This window comes from Bos mutus, chromosome 5 (genome assembly GCF_027580195.1).
Source record: "Bos mutus isolate GX-2022 chromosome 5, NWIPB_WYAK_1.1, whole genome shotgun sequence".
In the NCBI taxonomy this organism is placed as follows: Eukaryota; Metazoa; Chordata; class Mammalia; order Artiodactyla; family Bovidae; genus Bos; species Bos mutus.
The window spans coordinates 98,362,792-98,383,814 of NC_091621.1; the positions used below are offsets into that span (position 1 = coordinate 98,362,792).

Sequence of the window (21,023 nt, forward strand, 5' to 3'; positions counted from 1 at the left end):
CATTCACTTCCAAGAACACAAGAGACAACTCTACACATGGACATCACCAGATGGTCAATATCAAAATGAGACTGATTATTTTCTTTGCAGCTGAAGATGGAAAAGCTCTATACAGTCAGCAAAAACAAGACCAGGAGCTGACTGTGGCTCAGATCATGAACTCCTTATTACAAAATTTAGGCTAAAACTGAAGAAAGTAGGGAAAACCACTAGACCATTCAGGTATGACCTAAATCAAATCTCTTAATTATGCAGTGGATGTGACAAACAGATTCAAGGGATTAAATCTTATACACAGAGTGCCTGGAAAACTGTGGACAGAGGTTCATGACATTGTATAGAAGGTGATGATCAAGAGCATCCTCAAGAAAAATAAAGGCAAAATGGTTGCCTGAGGAGACCTTACAAATTGCTAAGAGAAGAAGAGATCCTAAAGGCAAAGGAAAAAAGGGAAAATATACCCATTTGAATACAGAGTTCCAAAGAATAGCAAGGAGAGATAAGAAAGCCTTCCTCAGTGATCAATGCAAGGAAATAGAGGAAAACAATAGAATGGAAAAGACTAGCTATCTCTTAAAGAAAATTAGAGACACCAAGGGAACATTTCATGCAAAAATGGGCACACTAAAGGACAGAAAAGATAAGGACCTAACAGAAGCAGAATATATTAAGAGGTGGCAGAAATACACAGAAGAACTATACAGAAAAGATCTTAGTGACCAGGGTAACCACGATGGTATGATCACTGACCTAGAGCCAGATATCCTGGATTGAGAAGTCAAGTAGGCCTTAGGAAGCATCACAATGAACAAAGCTAGTGGAGGTAATGGAACTACAGTTGAGATATTTCAAATCCTAAAAGATGATGCTGTGAAAGTGTTGCACTCAGTATGCCAGCAAATTTGGAAAACTCAGCAGTGGCCACAGAACTGGAAAAGGTCAGTTTTCATTGAATCCCAAAGAAAGGCAACATCAAAGATTGTTTAAACTACAGCACAATTGCAGTCATCCCACGTGCTAGAAAAGTGATGCTCAAAATTCTACAAGCCACACTTCAGCAGTACATGAACTGAGAACTTCCAGATGTTTAAGCTGGACTTAGAAAAGGCAGAGGAACTGGAAATCAAATGCCAACATCAATTGGATCATCGAAAAATCAAGGAAGTTCCAGAAAAACATCTACTTCTGCTTTATTGACTATGCCAAAGCCTTTGACTGTATGCATTATAACAAACAGTGGAAAATTCTAAGAGATGGGAATACCAGAACAATTTATCTGCCACCTCAGAAATCTGTATGCAGGTCAAGAAGCAACAGTTAGAATTGGACATGGAACAAAAGACTCGTTCCAAATTGGGAAAGGAGCACATCAAAGCTGTATATTGTGACCCTGCTTATTTAACTTACATGCAGAGTACATCATGTGAAATGCTGGGCTGGATGAAGCACAATCTGGAATCAAGATTGCTGGAAGAAATATCAAAAACCTCAGATACGCAGATGACACCACCCTTATGGCAGAGTGTGAAGAGGAACTAAAGAGCCTCTTGATGAAAGTGAAAGAGGAGAGTGAAAAAGCTGACTTAAAACTCAACATTGAAGAAACAAAGATCATGGCATCTGGTCCCATCACTTCACAGCAAATAGATGGGGAAACAATGGAAACAGTATCAGACTTTATTTTGGGGGGCTCCAAAATCACTGCAGATGGTGACTGCAGCCAAGGTGACTTGCTCCTTGGAAGAAAAGCTATGAACAACCTAGACAGCATATTAAAAAGCAGAGACATTGCTTTGTTGACAAAGGTCTGTCTAGTCAAAGCTATGGTTTTTCCAGTAGTCACATATGGATGTGAGAGTTGAACTATAAAGAAAGCTGAGCACGAAAGAATTGATGTTTTTGAACTGTGGTGCTGGAGAAGACTCTTGAGAGTCCCTTGGACTGCAAGAAGATCCATCCTGTCTATCCTGAAATAAATCAGTCCTGAATATTCATTGGAAGGACTGATGCTGAGGCTGAAGCTGCAATACTTTAGTCACCTGATAGGAAGAACTGACTCATTAGAAAGATTTTGATTCTGGGAAAGGTTGAAGGCAGGAGGAGAAGGGGATGGCAGACGATGAGATGGTTGGATGGCCTCATTAACTTAATATACATGAGTTTGAACAAGCTCCGTTGTTGGTGACAGACAGGGAAGCCTGGCGTGCTGCAGTCCATGGGACCCAAAGAGTTGGACATGACTGAGCAACTGAACTGAATGACTGATGTCCTATTGTATTACCAGTTTTATAATTAAATGGCATAACTGGGGGCAACAGAATAAGACTTCTTATTGAATGAACTAGAAAAGAATTAGCTGATCACTGTGTTTAATACAACAGAGAAAATCCACTATTTTACCAGGAGCCAGTCTAAATTATAATGTGTCTTTTAGTTATTTGAGGACATGTTTTAGTGTAAAAGATATCTAAGGAATATAATCCAAATAGGAACAATTGTATTTATTTTCTTCAAAGTGATTTAGAATTAGAAGACTAAAATTTATGAAATAGCAATTGTATCTACATAAGTATATATAATTACAATGAATTGAAATTAGCAAAACTATACTTGTTAGGACTGTCTTGAATTGTTGGAAAAGGCACTAAATTTAGAGGTTCTGTTTCAGTCATCATGCTTGATAAGGAGTTTGGATTGAAGGAATGATTACTACAAATCATTTATTAAATGCTCAGCCATATAAAATGAAAAAAGGTAAAATTTGGTTTACATATATTCTCAAGGAAGTTTCGTCAAATGTATTGTCTATATGATGTCAATAGGAAAGAGAAATTTTCATTTAGGCTATATTTTTATGGGCCAAAGAGGACAAATAATTGGTAACAAGTTTTGCCCTAGCTGATCGATCTCTAACCTTAAGTAGAAAAACTGTCATAGTATTATAGAAAATCATACAATATTTGCAATAAGGAGTTCGTGATCTGAGCCACAGTCAGCTCCCAGTCTTGTTTTTGCTGCCTGTGTAGAGCTTCTCCATCTTCAGCTGCAAAGAAAATAATCAATCTCATTTCAATACTGACCATCTGCCAATGTCCATGTGTAGAGTCATTTCTTGTGTTGTTGGAAGAGGGTGTTTGCTATGAGCATTGCCTTATCTTGGCAAAACTCTGTTAGACTTAACTTACCTGTTACTAGAGGTTTCTCTTGACTTCCTACTTTTGCATTCCAGTCCCCTATGACAAAAATGACATCTTTTTTGGATGTTAGTTCTAGAAGGTCTTGTAAGTCTTCATAAAACCATTCAACTTCAGCTTATCTGGCATTAGTGGTTGGGGCACAGTCTTGGATTACTCTGATACTGAATCATTTGCCTTGGAAATGAACAGAGATCATTCTGTCCTTTTGAGATTGCACCCAAGTACTGTACTTTGGACTTTTGTTGACTATGAGAGCTACTCCATTTCTTCTAAGGGATTCTTAGAAGTAGTAGATATAGTGGCCCACAGTAGTAGATATAATGGTCACCTGAATTAATTTCACCCATTCCAGTCCATTTTAGTTTACTGATTCCTAAAATCGTGATGTTCACTCTTGCCATCTCCTGCTTTACCATTTCCAATTTACCTTGATTCATGGACCTAACATTTTAGTTTCCTATACAATCTTGTTCTTTACAGCATCAGACTTTACTTCCATCACTGGTCACATCCACAACTGGGCATTGTTTTCATTTTGGCTCTGTCTCTTCATTCTTTCTGGAGTTATTTCTCCAAAACATTAAAAAAAAAAAAAAAAAAAACCCTAAGATCATGGCATCTGGTCCCATCACTTCATAACAAATAGATGGGGAAACAATGGAAATGGTGACATACTTTATTTTCTTAGGCTCCAAAATCACTGCAGATGGTGACTGCAGCCATGAAATTAAAAGACACTTACTCCTTGGAAGAGAAGCTATGACCAACCTAGACAGGATATTAAAAAGCAGAAACATTACTTTGCTGACAAAGTCTGTCTAGTGAAAACTATGTTTTTTCCAGTAGTCATGTATGGATGTGAGAGTTGGACCATAATGAAAGCTGACCACTGAAGAATTGATGCTTTTGAACTGTGGTGTTGAAGAAGACTCTTGAGAGTCCCTTGGACTGCAAAGAGATCCAACCAGTCCATCCTAAAAGAAATCAGTCCTCAATAGTCATTGAAAGGACTGAAGCTTAAGCTCCAATTCTTTGGCCACCTAATGGGAAGAACTGACTCATTAGAAAAGACCCTGATGCTGGGAAAGATTGAAAGCAGGAGAAGGGGGCAACAGAGGATGAGATGGTTGGATGGCATCACTGACTCAATATACGTGAGTTTGAGCAAGTTTTGGGAGTTTGTGATGGACAGGGAAGCCTGGTGTGCAACAGTCCATGGGGTCACAGAGTCAGACAGGACTGAGCGACTGAACTGAACTGAACTGATATAACATTTATCAAAAGTTTGCTTTTTGTACCTTTTTATTAAAAGGAAGCATGGTTTTGGAAGAGGGTATAGGCATTGGGGTGAGTTTGCTAGGTGGTAAAACTGTCTATTCTATCTTCATTTGTTCTTTTTTTTTTTTCCATTACAATTACCCTCCAATTATAGCACCACAATTTTTTTTCACTCTATCAATGTAATAATAGATCTTATTTCCTTAGAATAAGCCAAAAATGTGACATTAATTTATTTCAGCAAATGAATGAAATGAATGTTTTTTAGATTCTAGAAAAATGTATCTGTATATTTCATAAGCATTTGTACCAAGGGGCCAAAACACATTTTGTGGCTGGAAATAAGGTATATAGAGGAAAACAAGGTAAAAGGGAAATATTCAATGACTGCTTGTATTTTTTTAAACTTTTTATTTTATATTGGCATACAGTTGTCAAACTCAGCTGAGCGACTAACAAACACACATACAGAGTTGATTAACAATGTTGTGTTAGTTCTAGGTTTACAGCAAAGTGGTTCAGTTATGCATATATTTTTATGCATATTCATGCATCTATTCTTTTTCTGGGCTTCCCTGGTAGCTCAGACGGTAAAGCATCTGCCTACAATGTAGGAGACCTGGGTTCGATCCCTGAGTAGGGAAGATCCCCTGGAGAAAGAAATGGCAACCCATTCCAGTATTCATGCCTGGAAAATCCCATGGACCAAGGAGGCTGGTGGGCTACAGTACATCGGGTCGCAAAGAGTTGGACACGACTGAGTGACTTCACTTCACTTCATTCTTTTTCTAATTCTTTTCCCATTTAGGCTGTTACAGTATTGAGTAGAGTTATCTTCCCTATAGAGTAGGTGCTTGTTGTTTATCCATTTTAAATATAGCAGGGTGTGGTGGTGGTTTAATTGCTAAGGCGTGTCTGACTCTTGTGATCCCATGGACTGTAGCTGCCAGGCTCCTCTGTCCATGGGATTCTCCGGGCAAGAATACTGGAATGGGTTGCCATTTCCTTCTTCAGAGGATCTTCCTGACCCAGGAATTGAACCCTGGATCCCCTGAATTGCAGGCAGATTCTTTACTGACTTATCTATGAGGGAAGCCCAGGTTGTATATATCAATAGCATTGTGTACATATCAATCCCCTATTCCCTGGCTATTCCTTCCCCCCACCCATTCCCCCTGGTAACCATAAGTTTGTTCTCTAACTCTGTGAGTTTGTCTAAATAGAAATATTGATCAATGGAACAGGATGGAAAACCCAGAAATAAACCCATGCACCTATGGTCAATTAATCTATGACAAAAGTGGAAAAATTAAACAATGAAATAATGGAGGTAAGATAGTCTCTTCAATAAATGGTGCTGGGAAAACTAGACAGCTATATGTTAAAAAATGAAATTAGAACATTCTTTAGCAGCATACACAAAAATAAGCTCAAAATAGATTAAAGGCCTAAATGTGAGACCAGACACTATAAAACTCTTAAGAGCACCCATGGATGATTCATGTCAATGTATGGCAAAAACCACTACAATATTGTAAAGTAATTAGCCTCCAATTAAAATAAATAAATTAATTTTTTTTAAAAAACCTCTTAGAGCAAGACATAGGCAGAAGACTTTCTGACATAAATCGCAGCAACATCTTTTTTTTTGATCTGTCTCTCACGGTAATGGAAATGAAAGCAAAAATAAACAAATGGGACTTAATTAAACTCAAAAGCTTTTGCATAGCAAAGGAAACAATAAACAAAACTAAAAGACAATCCACAGAAAGGGAGAAAATATTTGCAAACAATGTGACTGACAAGGTGTTTGTTTTCAATATTTACAAAGAGATCATGCATTTTAACATCATCAAAGCAAACAACCCAAGGCTTCCCTGGTTGCTCAGTGGTAAAGAATACACCTGTCAATGCAGGAGATATGGGGTCAGTCCCTGACCTGGGAAGACCCCACTTCCATGGAGCAACTAAGCCCACAACCCACAACTACTCTTAAGCCTAAACACTCCAGAGCCCAGGAGCCACAACTACTGAGCCCACATGCAGCAACTACTGAAGCCCATGAGCCCTAGAGCCCGTGCTCCACAACAATAGAAGCCACAACATTGAGAAACCCAAATGGCCTCTACAGAGTAGCTCCCATTCACCTCAACTAGAGACAAGCACATGCAGCAACAAAGACCCAACACAGCAAAAATATAAATAATAAAGAAATAAATAAAAATTATAAAATACAATCAAATCAAAACATGGGCTGAAGATCCAAATAGACATTTCTCCAAAGAAGACATATAGATGGCCAGAAGGCATATGAAAAGATGCTCAACATTGCTAATTACTTAGAGAAATACAAATCAAAACTATAATAAGATATCACCTCACACTAGTCAGAATGGTTATTATCAAAAAAGTCAACAAAAAATATATGCTGGAGAGGGTTTGGAAAGAAGGGAATCTTCCTAATCTGTTGGTGGAAATGTAAATTGATACAGCCACTATAAAGGTTTCTTCAAAAACTGGGTCTTCCCTAGTGGTTCAGACAGTAAAGAATCTGCCCACTATGCTGGAGACACAGGTTTGGTCCCTGGGTTGGGAGGATCCCCTGGAGAAGGGAGTGTCTACCCATTCCCTTTTTCCCTTAAGAATTGCAGTATTCTCATCTGGAAAATCCTATGGACAGAGGACCCTGGCAGGCTATAGCCCATGGGGTCACAAAGAGTCAGACACAACTGAGCAACTAACACTTCACTTCAAAAACTAAAAATACAGCTACCATATGACACTGCAATCCCATTCCTGGGCATATACCCAGAGAAAAACATGGTCTGAATGGATACATGTATCCCAGTGTTCACTGTTTTACAATAACCAAGACATGGAAGCACGTTAAATGTCCATTGATAGTGGAATGGATAAAGAAGATGTATACACACACACATGATGGAATATTATTCACCTATTAAAAGAGAATGAAATAATGCCATTTGCAGTAACATGGATGGACCTAGAGAAGTCATACTAAGTTAAATCAGTCAGATAAAGAGAAATACTGCATGGTATTGCTTATATGCAAATCTAAAAATGATATAAATGAACTTATTTGCAAAATAGAAACATTCCTATATATTTTTCAATTTTTAATCATAGGAACTATGTTCTAAGGAAGAAACTCACTTTTGTGGTATGAGCCCCAGGCCTAAGCCTCTTATTAACAGTGAGAATGAGGCCTGGTTTATCATTTACTACCCCCATCATGTCTCTGATGACATTTCTCTATTAGTGATAAAGATAATTTACTGGTTCCTTACTTGATTCACAAGGCTGATGTGTGACTTAATGAGGTGATGTTCTCAAAGCATGCACTCCCCTGATGAGAAGCTTCATAGAAATAAAAAATATTCTTGAATTTAATTACAACTTTGCTATTTGCTTGTCTGGAAATTTGGTTCTCTTTCAATACATGGTAGAAAGAGCAAAATAAACAATAATTTGCAGAATACATTGTTTATCTTAAGTTCTTCCACATTTGTTTACCTAAGACTTTTTCACCAAAATGAATGTAGAATTAATTTCCTTTCTTTCTATCTTTACATTTCAACTATGCATTGCAAATTTTAAAAAATGAATAAAAATTCATAACAAATTTTAAAAGATGAGACAGAGAAAGACATGCAATGAGAAGTCTCCTTCCCATCTGTTCCCATACTTCTCCACCCCTCAGTTTTTATATATCACTCAATTATTTCTTTATGCAAATATTAGCAACATGATATATATTTTAAGATTACACATTCTTATATCAAAAGGAGCATGATATCCATATTTATGCTTGTACATCATTTTTTATTCAGTTAATTTTTCCTAGAATCCTTTCTACATTAGAGCTCTTAATATTTTTTGTGTTGCAAATTTAGTTTATTTTGTTCTGAAGAACTAAAAGGTTATAGATTGCACTCCCCATGTCATCTTTTACTATATCTGCATTACTATTTCTTATTTATTTAATTCAACAAATGCTATTGACCTCCGTACTCTGTCCTTATCATTTTTTCTTCCACAGAGCTGTGCCAAAGTTCCCTATTAACTTACAAATAACTCTCCAGAACTGCGGTGATTTAAATGAAGGGATTAAAGAGAATGATGGGGTTTTATCTCTTTATCAAATCTAGAACAAGGGTAATTTTCTCCACTAATGTTTTTAAGAAACTTTAAGGTGTGTTCATTTACTTTATTATATCTCTCTGTTCCTGCATTCATGCATGCTCAGTCACTTCAGTTGTGCTCGACTCTTTGTGACCCCACGGACTATAGCCCTCCAGGCTCCTCTGTCCATGGAATTCTTCAGGCCAGAATACTGGAGTGGGTAGCCTTTCCCTTCTCCATAGGATCTTCCCAATCCAGGGATCGAACCCAGATCTCCCACATTGCAGGTGGATTCTTTACCAGCTGACCCACAAGGGAAGCCCCAAAGTATATGGTAAGTTACACATTTTTTGTGAAAGAACTAAATCAGTAGAGAAAGAAATTAAAATATAAACCCAAGTTCAAAGACAATCTACTTGATAATACCTTTCAAAAATGCCATAGTGATAATGTAAACTAAAGAGGTGTTTAGAACACTTTAGTTGGTAATTTTTTTCCCTACTTTTATAGTGCCCCAGGCTTCCCAGGTGGTGCTAGTGGTAAAGAACACACCTGTCAATGCAAGAAACATAGAGATGCTGGTTCAATCTTGGGAAGATCCCCTGGAGAAGAAAATGGCCACCTACTCCAGTATTCTTGCCTGGAGAATCCCATGGACAGAGGAGCCTGGCGGGCTACAGTCCATGGGTTCACAAAGAGTCGGACACAACTGAAGTGACTTAGCATATAGTGCCCCACAACAGACAAATGAACTTAATAATTCAGTAGCCATTCATAATTTCAGCTATATGGCATGTTATTTTGGTAATGTCCCCATTAGCCAATTGTGAACATACCTGATGAGCCAGTGACATCCATAGCCTTCAGGTTTCTGCACTTGATGACGGTCAATGTCATACGTCCAGCAGTTGGCAAATAACAAAGGGAAAACATGATTTCACCCAGATCTATACTTTCCTAGAAAGGAAATAAGTAACATTAGCAATTTAAAACACCAGATAGTGAAAAAAAAAATTACTGCTGAGTAAAAAAAATCACTTTAATGGACTATTTGAATTCCATTTTAAATTTTTTTATTGAGGATATATGTTACAATGCAAAAATGCTCTAATAAACAGGTAAGAAAAGAGAGTATATCCCAGGTGGTATTTTGATATATCTACTTGTATTTCTAACCAGAATCTCAAACTTAATACAGTCAGAATAAGACTGCTGGTTCTACTTATTTGCAAACATTTACTAAAACCAGTTCCTCTGTCATCTTTCCAAAATCAGGAAATGGTATCTTAATTCATCCAGAGGTTGCAGTTAAAAACCTAGCACTTACTTTTATTCTTCTTTTTCTCTCACCCCTAACACATCCAATCCACATCTTGCCTACATTATCTATAAAACATATCTGAAATTACTGACATTCTTTGCAGCTCTATTACTATTAATCTCATGGAAGCCACTTTCACTTTTTATCAGGATTACTGCAAAGATTAATCAGAAGCAGTCAGTGTGGTGACTTATGAAATGCAAACCACATTATCTCACTTTCCTGCTTAAAATCATCTAAACAGCTGGTATATCTAGGAAATTCCAGATTAATACCTTCTGTCCTGGTATAATTATCCAGAATATCTCTGTCTATTATTAAATATGTCTTTGTTTAGATAATGTATTACAAAGTCATTCACATAGGCCCCATGTGATCTGGTCTCATCTATCACTCTATTAATCTCTTGCCCCTTCCTCAGTTCACTCTCATGTAGGCCAAAAGCCTTTTTCTCAGTTATTCATCAGATGGTGTTTGTGCTTTTGACTTTTGCATTTTTTTTTTCTCTCCCATAACTTTATATGGCTGACTCAGCTCACCATATAGGGCTCAGCTCCAAAAAAAATCTCTTCAGTGAGGCCTTCCTCCTTCCTATCCTATACCCACCCTAATCACAGATTCTTCACATTTTTTCATAGCACTAAGCATCATCAGAATTATCTTTTAAATTCATTTTTCATTTCCCCGACTCCCATATGTAAGGTCTAAGGGAATATAGATCTTATCTATCTTATTTTTGTAACCTAGTGAAAGTACATAGCTGACTTTCAGTGCAGTTTCTAAGGAATGAAAATACTATTAATTAATCTGGATAAAAATCTGAACAGCTTTGCTTCATTTGTAAAGTAAAACTGTCCGTAGTATCCTGGAATAGATAAATTTGCTGTCAAAGTCTGCATAGATGGTGGACAAATGAAAATGAGTGTGAACAATGCACATTCTGGATGCTTCTCAAAAAGTTGTTTACAGGAGTTAAATTAAATTATTCCTGGTTAGAAAATCTGTGGTAGATTTAATATGGGGAAGAACAAGTTGCTATTCATTCAGGTTCATAAAACTTGGTTCTTAAAAATTTTTCATGAAACACTATTAACATTTATTGGACTAATTCTTACAATTCAAGTTCTGATCTATGTAATTCCCATTTCTTTATTCATGGTCTAGAATTAGTGTTAGTTGCTCAGTCATGTCTGACTCTTTTCTACCCCATGGACTATGCACAATAGCCAACCAGGCTCCTCAGTTCATGGAATTATCCAGGCATGAATATGGAGTGGATAGCCATTCACTTCTCCAGCAGATCTTCCTGACCCAAGGACAGAACCTGGGGTTCCTGCATTGCAGGCAGATTCTTTACCTTCTGAACCATCAGGCCTAGCAATTAAGAGCATAAATATTAGAGTCAGCTAAAGTTGCACTGACTCCTGTTTTCTCCTTCTGAGCTGTGAGATCCTAGGAAATTTAATTAAGCTTTGAATCTCGGAAATTTCATTTTCAGATTGAAGAAAATATCCTCCCCACAGGGGTTTTAATCAGTAATTGAGATAATGTAAATAAAGTTCAAGGCATTTAACAAAGTGTCTGGCATATGATAAGGCATGCTGTTTTGTTCATTGCTGTATTGCTATCACATGGAGCAATGTCTTAACACATATCAGGCGCTCAGAAATATTGGATAAGTGAAAAAAATAAATAGAAGAATTATTATTTTTAAAAAAGGGTAAGAAAATAATTATTTTAAAACAAAAGTATATCCAAATGGCTCTCCTCTGGGTTGTTTGCTGCACACTTAAAAGAGCAAGAAAGATCTAAAAGGAGAAGCCTGAGGAAAACAGGAAGGTACGGCCTCCTACAGGACTCATTCTTTTCCCTACCAAGAAAATATTGAGCATTATTTGTTAGGTACACTGGTAGGTGCTATAGATACTAAAAGAGAGATGGCATGATTCTGCCCTTGAAGATCTCAGCTGAGGAGGAAGTCAGTATATAAGACTATAAACAGCTAATAAAATAAGTCTGAATTTATTTATCTGATTCTTTACTTATTCTCTTTTCCAAGAATTTCTTTAGGCTCAGTTAATGGGTTAAAATTCTTTGTCTGTAGCCCATCCTTCTTTCCTTTTCTGGATGTTTGTCCTCCCAGGAACTATCAATCAGAGTAGGCACTTTTTGTTGAAAGCTGGTAAAAATTAAAGTGCTGTTAAACTGCTGTACTCAATATGCCAGCAAATTTGGAAAACTCAAAAGTGGCCATAGGACTGGAAAAGGTAAGTTTTCAATCCAATCCCAAAGAAGGGCAATGCCAACGAATGTTCATACTACTACACAATTGCACTCATTTCACACGCTAGCAAAGTAATGCTCAAAATTCTCCAAGCTAGGTTTCAACAGTACATGAACCGAGAACTTCCAGATGTTCAAGTTGGATATAGAAAAGGCAAAGGAACCAGGGATCAAATTGTCAACATCTATTGGATCATTGAAAAGTCAAGAGTTCCAGAAAAACATCTTCTGCTTCATTGATTATGCTAAAACCTTTAACAGTGTGGATCAAAAAATTGTGGAAAATTTTTAAAGAGATGGGAATAACAGATCACCTTACCTGCCTCCTGAGAAATCTGTATGCAGGTCAAGAAGCAAGAATTAGAACTGGACATGGAAAAACAAACTGGTTTGAAATTGGGAAAGGAATATGTCAAGGTTGTATAGTTTCACCCTGCTTGTTTAACTTATATGCAGAGTACATCATGAGAAATGCAGAGCTGGATGAATCACAAGCTGGAATGAAGACTGCTGGGAGAAATATCAACAACCTCAGACATGCAGTTGACACCACTCTTTTGGAAGAAAGTGAAGAACTAAAGAGCCTTGGTGAAGATGAAAAAAGACACTGAAAAAGCTGGCTTAAACTCAACATTCAAAAAAACTAAGACTGTGGCATCTGGTCCCATCACTTCATGGCAAATAGATGGACAAACAATGGAAAGAGTGACAGACTATTTTTGAGGCTCCAAGATCACTGTAGATGGTGACTGCAGCCATGAAATTCAAAGACCCTTGCTCCTTGGAATAAAAGCTATGACAAACCTAGACTGCATATTAAAAAGCAGAAACGTTACTTTGACAACAAAGGTCCATCTAGTTAAAGCTATAGTTTTTCCAGTAGTCATTTATGGATATGAGAGTTGGACCATAAAGAAAGCTGAGCACTGAAGAATTGATGCTGTTGAGCTGTGGTGTTGGAGAGGACTCTTGAGAGTCCCTTGGACTGTAAAGATATCAAACTAGTCAATCTAAAGAAAATCAGTCCTGCATATTCATTGGAAGGACTGGTGCTGAAGTTGAAGTTCTAGTACTTTGGTCACCTGATGGGAAGAGCTGACTCATTAGAAAAGCCCTGTTGTTGGGAAAGATTGAAGGCAGCAGGAGAAGGGGATGACAGAGTAAAAGATAGTTGAATGGCATTACCAACTCAATGGACATGAGTTTGAGCAAGCCCTGGGAGATGGTGGACAAAGAAGCCTGGCGTGCTGAAGTCCACGAGGTCACAAAGAGTCAGATATGACTGAGAGACTGAACAACAACAACAAAAATTAAAGGATCCCTTTATAAATATAGAACAAGTTACCAAGTACCACCAAGAAACATGTTGGGGATTGTGATGGATAAATTAGGCAAGAAATAGGAGAGATAATCTCAGAGACAACATACTTAGAATTCAACAGGACATGAACCACATTTTCTGCTTGTGCAGAAAAAAAGTACACAGAGACTTCTAAAGGGGTTAATAAAACATTTTCATACCTCTGACTGATGGTTTTACTTTTATACATCACACAATCTGTAGGAGTAATTTTCTTTTTCTTTTGATGTATCACATGTTTACAGGGTAGAACAAAGAAAGTTTGCTGTGTTTGGTGCCATCTCTGAAAGATCCTATCTGTGAATTGATTGCAACATAATTTTGACTATCAATAGGTATTGGCAAATATGAAGAGGTTAAATTGACGAGTGATTGAAGAACTAGCCCAAATAAACTGAAAGAAAAGAATATGGACCACTTTTTAAAGGACCACTTTGATGACAAGCTAGTTGGCTTTTTGCTCACTGAAGTACTAAGAAATCTACTTAAATGTGTCAATTCCATATAGTCAGGAGTTTTAAGGAAACTGGAATGAGCTGAGTGGGGAAAATTAATGTATTGTAGGCATGTGTAATAACTGCACAAAATTTGAGTCTTCGTTAAGACTAAGTTTTTCCTTTAGGAAGTAAAAATTAGAAAGAAGTAAAACTGCCCATATATAGAAAAGGGCAAAATATTCTCTAGGGTAAATACCAATATTCTTCAGCTTTTTAAATCTGGAAGCAATACAAGAGATAATTATGAGAAATGAACTTGATGAAGGTAAAGGGCTGTATGACCTATAAAAAGATCCCATAACAAAAGTGCATCAAATCTCTGGATTTTGGTGACAGTCTTCTGAGCTACAATGTGCATTGATCTCAGTACCCACCACTGAATCTGTCCCTATATTGATAGCCCTCTTCCAGGGACCAGACTGAGTTTTATTTGACTCTGTCTGTCCCAGAGCAATGCAGTTTATAAGGAAAGTCACTTTCAACAATCTGAACTTCCCAGACCCAGCAAAAGACCAGGAAATAAACTGAAAGGTCTCTGAATATACAGCATAAATATAACATAGTTATGCAGTAAAATTCTCTTATATAAGAATGCTATACCATCCCTATCCAACACCCATTTACTATTATTTTAGACAAAATTCTAAGAAGAATTTTTAATTGGTGTATTGATCTGTAACAGGTCAAAACTCACACATGAAATGTAAAGTTGGGAAAACTAACAGCACTAGGTCTAGCAAAGCAGAGATAAACAATAGCTACAGAGATACAAAGCATATAAAAAAGAAGCAAATACTGTATCCTAAAAAGGATAGCAATCTAGAATCATTTTGTATCAAAGGTGACTAACACTAATAATGCCTCAGTAACTTAAAAATGTCATCTTATTACAGAGTTGAAGAGTAATTAAAGTTCAAAATGATGATTCTGAGTCATCAAGCTAGGGAAAATTATCCTTTATATTTTGTTTAAGAAAGTAGAGAAGTATACACTACTTTTTGAAGTTATTTTTATCCCCAAACCTTAAAGTGTTTAAAATAATAATTTTGGCTTAAAATGAGAAATGCTTTGAATTTCTGAAAATTTTATTTATGAGTAATCTCATTTACTGTAATGCTCTATAAATATGAACTCCCCATATTAACCTTTGAAAAACATTTGTGTCTTTATGCATATAGTTATTTGAAAGCCTACTATTAAGTCTAGGATATCATGTTCCATAAATTTTCTTTCAGATAGGACAACTTAAATTTAATTCTGATACACACACACATAATTGGTGAAACAGTCACAGTGACAATTTTCTTAATCCATTGGAATAAAGGGCTTATGAATAAAAGCTAACACTAGGGTCAGGTTAGACACTGTTATCTTTGATTTCTTTTACCTGGTTCCACAGACATAGAGCTGGAGAGATCAAGATAATTAATGACTGGCTGCAGTCAACTTCTGAAACATAGTCACATTTATAAAGTTCTTGTGTGTACTGTCTCATTAAAACAGCAATCATTGGAAAGATAAATCAGTATGCAAACAGTTGCACTGCATATCTTATTTCAGGACTAACTGAACTAATAGTGAGCTCAAGATATGGAGAGGAGGCAGTTTAAAGGCTCAATGACTAGTGTGTACAATAACCAACAGAAGCACTCCTTGAGGGAAATAATCCTTATGTTGGGTTTGAAGAATTAATGAAATTGAGTTTTACAGGGAAGAGTAGGAATAATGCTACAGGTGAGTACTATGATAAATACTCAGAAATAAAAATGGACAATTTATGTTGAGAAATATGGAGTTTGGCAACATGTTGAAGGAGGTTTAAGGCTAGATATAGTTGGTTTGGTGACTTCTCTGGGCAACAGGGATCCAAAGGTTTTGGAAACACTAGAGAGTGGGAGCTTGGCAGAGTGAAAGGGGCATAGGTTCCTGGATTGGAAAAGCCAGAGCTGAAAGCTACATATTCCATGTACTAGTTCCCAAGCACATGGCAAAAATATGACCTCCTTTAACTTCAGGTTGATCACAAGTAAAATGGGGATAATAACTTCTGCCTCACAAGGTAGGTATCATCCATATAAAGTGCCTGGCATGAATAGACATTCAGAAGTAATGATACCAATGAAAATAATGGTTTAAAAACATTTATTTATTTTGAGTAGGCTACATTAGGCCAGGAAAAGACAAAAGAGAGGGATCACTGAAGTAAACAGATATAGGGAAGTGCTGGCTAAAGACATGCTTGAATTCAGATGTATTAGAAGGATCATTAAGACTTATTTTAAAAAATCTTTAAATGAACAACTTGTTGCCATAGTGACAGCAGTCATCACATCCACTTAGGATCCTAAATGCAGCCTGCCTTCCAAATTTCCTGCTTGGTAAGAAAACAGATGGCTTTCCTCACTTTGTTAAATATGTTATTGGATCAAATGAGTGTCTTCTTAAAGTTACTATTTTACTTCATGAAATGAAGCTATAGTGAAATGCAGACCCAAAGAGGGTCTATTGAATTTAAACTACAGTAAAATACTTATATCTCTCTGACCCACACCTCCTATACACCTGAGGAAATCAATCAATCCATTTAACCCTATTTGGCCTTGGTGTTTTTTGGTATAAAATGAAGGTGTTCAAAGAGAAAAACTAGTTGATTTTCCAGCTCTAAAATTTTGTGTCTTAATTGCTAGTAAAATGAGGACTAAATAATTTACATAGTTCAGGTATGTTTAGACTGGATGGACAGGCCCTTTTAGTCTTTGTGTGCTAAAGAGCCGACAAAACCTCATTGGAAAGACTAGAAAGGATCAGTTGGTGCTCATAGCTTGATTTCAAGTTTAAGAATAAGCAGTTATAAAACATAGCTGTCAATTAAATTCCAAGACAATGTCGTTCAGATGAGGAAGGATACAGTCCTTAAGGTAGAGAACATAGGGTTTATTTGGTTAGGGATTTGTGAGAAAAGACCATGTTGAACAAGTAACATTCAGGGTCATTTATATTGTTCCCCGGCTCTGCTAAAAATTCCAAGTATTTGACTCTCTGATACATGTTGGACACACAGGACTTTCAATATAGTCCATACTCCTCAACATGACACATAGTCCGTATCAAGTTGGTTCTTATGTTTTTTCTACTTTCATTTACAAATTCCTTGTTATATACAACAAACTCTTCATATTGCTCATGGGGTTCTCAAGGCAAGAATACTGAAGTAGTTTGCAATTCCCTTCTCCAGTGGACCACATTTTGTCAAAACTCTCCACCATGACCTGTCTGTTTTGGGTGGCCCTACATGGCATGGCTCATAGCTTCATTGAATTAGACAAGGCTGTGGTCTATGTGATCAGATTGGTTAGTTTTCTGTGATTGTGGTTTTCAGTCTGTCTTCCCTCTGATGGAGAAGGATAAGAGGCTTATGGAAGCTTCCTGATGGGATAGACTGGCTGAGGGGGAAACTGGGTCCTGTTCTGATGGGAGGGGCCATGCTCAGTTCAGTTCAGTTCAGTTGCTCAGTCGTGTCTGACTCTTTGCGACACCATGAATCAAAGCATGCCAGGCCTCCCTGTCCATCACCAACTCCCGGAGTTCACCCAGACTCACGTCCATCGAGTCAGTGATGCCATCCATCTATCTCATCCTCTGTCGTCCCCTTCTCCTCCTGCCCCCAATCCCTCCCAGCATCACAGTCTTTTCCAATGAGTCAACTCTTCACATGAGGTGGCCAAAGTACTGGAGTTTCAGCTTTAGCATCATTCCTTCCAAAGAAAGCCCAGGGCTGATCTCCTTCAGAATGGACTGGTTGGATCTCCTTGCAGTCCAAGGGACTCTCAAGAGTCTTCTCTAACACCACAGTTCAAAAGCATCAATTATTTGGCACTCAGTTTTCTTCACAGTCCAACTCTCACATCCATACATGACCACTGGAAAAACCATAGCCTTGACTAGACGAACCTTTGTTGGCAAAGTAATGTCTCTGCTTTTGAACATGCTATCTAGGTTGGTCATAACTTTCCTTCCAAGGAGTAAGCGTCTTTTAATTTCAGGCTGCAATCACCATCTGCAGTGATTTTGGAGCCCCCCAAAATAAAGTCTGACACTGTTTCCACTGTTTCCCCATCTATTGCCCATGAAGTGATGGGATCAGATGCCATGATCTTCATCTTCTGAATGTTGAGCTTTAAGCCAACTTTTTTACTCTCCACTTTCACTTTCATCAAGAGGCTTTTTAGTTCCTCTTCACTTTCTGCCATAAGGGTGGTATCCTCTGCATATCTGAGATTATTGATATTTCTCCCTGAAATCTTGATTCCAGCTTCTGCTTCTTCCAGCCCAGCGTTTCTCATGATGTACTCTGCGTATAAGTTAAATAAGCAGGGTGACAATATACAGCCTTGACGTACTCCCTTTCCTATTTGGAACCAGTCTGTTGTTTCATGTCCAGTTCTAACTGTTGCTTCCTGACCTGCATACAGGTTTCTCAAGAGGCAGGTCAGGTGGTCTGGTATTCCCATCTCTTTCAGAATTGTCCACAGTTTATTGTGATCCACACAGTCAAAGGCTTTGGCATAGTCAACAGAAACTGGGTCCTGTTCTGATGGGAGGGGCCATGCTCAGTAAATCTTTAATCCAATTTCCTCTTGATGGGTGGAGCTGTGTTCCCTCTCTGCTATTTACCTGAAGCCAGCCAGGAAGATCCCCTGAAGAAAGAAATGGCAATCCACTCCAGTACCCTTGCCTGGAAAATCCCATGGATGGAGGACCTTGGTGCAGGCTACTATCCATGGGGTCGCATAGAGTCGGGCACAACTGAGCGACTTCACTTTCACTTTCAAACTATGGTGGAGGTAATGAAGATAATAGTGACCTCCTTCAAAAGATCCCAGGCTTATACTGCTACACTCAGTGCCCCCAAGCCTGCAGCAGGCCACCACAAACCCACACCGCTGCTGGAGACTCCTGGACACTCACAGGCAAGTCTGGGTCAGTCTCTTGTGGGGTCATTGCTCCTTTCTCCTGGTGTACAAGGTTCTGTTTGTGCCCCCTAAGAGTCTATTTCCCAGTCCTGTGTAAGTTCTAGAAGCTCTATAGTGGGGTTAATGGCGACCTCCGTCAATAGGGTTTATACCATACCCAAGTCCGCTGCACCCAGAGCCCCTGTCCCTGTGGCAGTCCACTGCTGACCCATACCTCCACAAGAGATGTTCAAACACAGTTCTGTCTCAGTCTGTATGGGGTCCCTGGGTCCTGGTGCACAGAAGCTTTGTTTGAGCCCTCTTAGTGTCTCTGGTGGGAATGGGGTTTGATTCTAAATGCAAATTTGCCCCTCCTACCATCTTGCATCTTCCTACCATCTAGGGCATCTCCTTTGCCCTTGGATATGGGGTATCTTCTCACAGCCACTTCAGCACCTACTGTCTTACTGGGGTTTCTCTGACTTTGGACATGGGGTATCTCCTTCCTTTGGGCTCACTGCTGCAGGAAATGTATCCCAATCAAGGGTCCAAGTAGGGCAAGGGTGGGGAGAAAACATGACTTCAATGCCTTTTTCCATTAATTTAGTCATAGTGGGTCACACACTAGTAAAGTAATGCTCAACATTCTCCAAGCCAGGCTTCAACAATACATGAACTTTGAACTTCCAGATGTCCAAGCTGGTTTTAGAAAAAGAAGAGGAACCAGAGATCAAATTGCAAACATCAGCAGGATCATCAAAAAAGCAAGAGTTCCAGAAAAACATTTATTTCTGCTTTATTGACTATGCCAAAGCCTTTGAATATGTGGATTACAATAAACCGTGGAAAATTCTGAAAGAGATGGGAACACCAGACCACCTGACCTGCTTGCTGAGAAATCTGTATGCAGGTCAGGAAGCAACAATTAGAATTGGACATGGAACAGACTGGTTCCAAACAGGAAAAGGAGTACATCAAGGCTGTATATTGTCACCCTGCTTATTTAACTTATATGCAGAGTACATCATGAGAAATTCTGGGCTGTATGAAGCACAGCTGGAATCGAGATTAGCAGGAGAAATATCAATAACCTCAGATATGCAGATGACACCACCCTTATGGCAGAAAGTGAAGAGGAACTAAAGAGCCTCTTGATGAAAGTGAAAGAGGAGAGTGAAAAAGTTGGCTTAAAGCTCAACATTCAGAAAACAAAGATCATGGCATCTGGTCCCATCACTTCATGGGAAATAGATGGGAAAACAGTGGAAACAGTGTCAGATTTTATTTCTCTGGGCTCCAAAATCACTGCAGATCGTGATTGCAGCCATGAAATTAAAAGATGCTTACTCTTTGGAAGGAAAGTTATGACCAACCTGGATAGCATATTATAAAGCAGAGACATTACTTTGTCAACAAAAGTCCATCTAGTCAAGGCTATGGTTTTTCCAGTGGTCATGTATGGATGTGAGAGTTGGACTATAAAGAAAGCTAAGTGGAGAAGAACTGATGCTTTTGGTCTGTGGTGTTCGAGAAGACTCTTGAGACTCTCTTGGACTTCAAGGAGATCCAACCAGTCTATCGTAAAGGAAATCAGTCCTGAGTGTTTATTGGAAGGACTGATGTTGAAGCTGAAACTCCAATACTTTGGCCACTTGATGCGAAGAGCTGGCTCATTTGAAAAGACCCTGATGCTGGGAAAGATTGAAGGTGGGAGAAGAAGGGGATGACAGAGGATAAGATGGTTGGATGGCATCACCATCTAACTCAATGGACATGAGTTTAGGTAAACTCCAGGAGTTGGTGATGAACAGGGAGCCCTGGCGTCTGCAGTCCATGGCATCACAAAGAGTCAGACATGACAGAGTGACTGAACTAAACTCAGCTGAAGTGATACAACAGACTCTGCACTCTAGCTTTATCAAATACCTCATCATTTTTTAAACATTCATTCATTTATTAGTATGCTTGTGTTTATTGAGAACAGCTTAAATG

The 21,023-nt window shown here is 38.2% G+C and overlaps 1 protein-coding gene across 1 annotated transcript in view; it reads right to left on the reverse strand.

Moving 5' to 3' along the window:
* Positions 1 to 21,023, reverse strand: part of SYT10 (synaptotagmin 10) — a 115,821-nt gene that overhangs the window by 9,051 nt on the left and 85,747 nt on the right. The window contains exon 4 of the mRNA XM_005887440.2: positions 9,455 to 9,575. Coding sequence (XP_005887502.1) covers positions 9,455 to 9,575 — 121 coding nt within the window. The remainder of the gene's footprint in view (positions 1 to 9,454; positions 9,576 to 21,023) is intronic.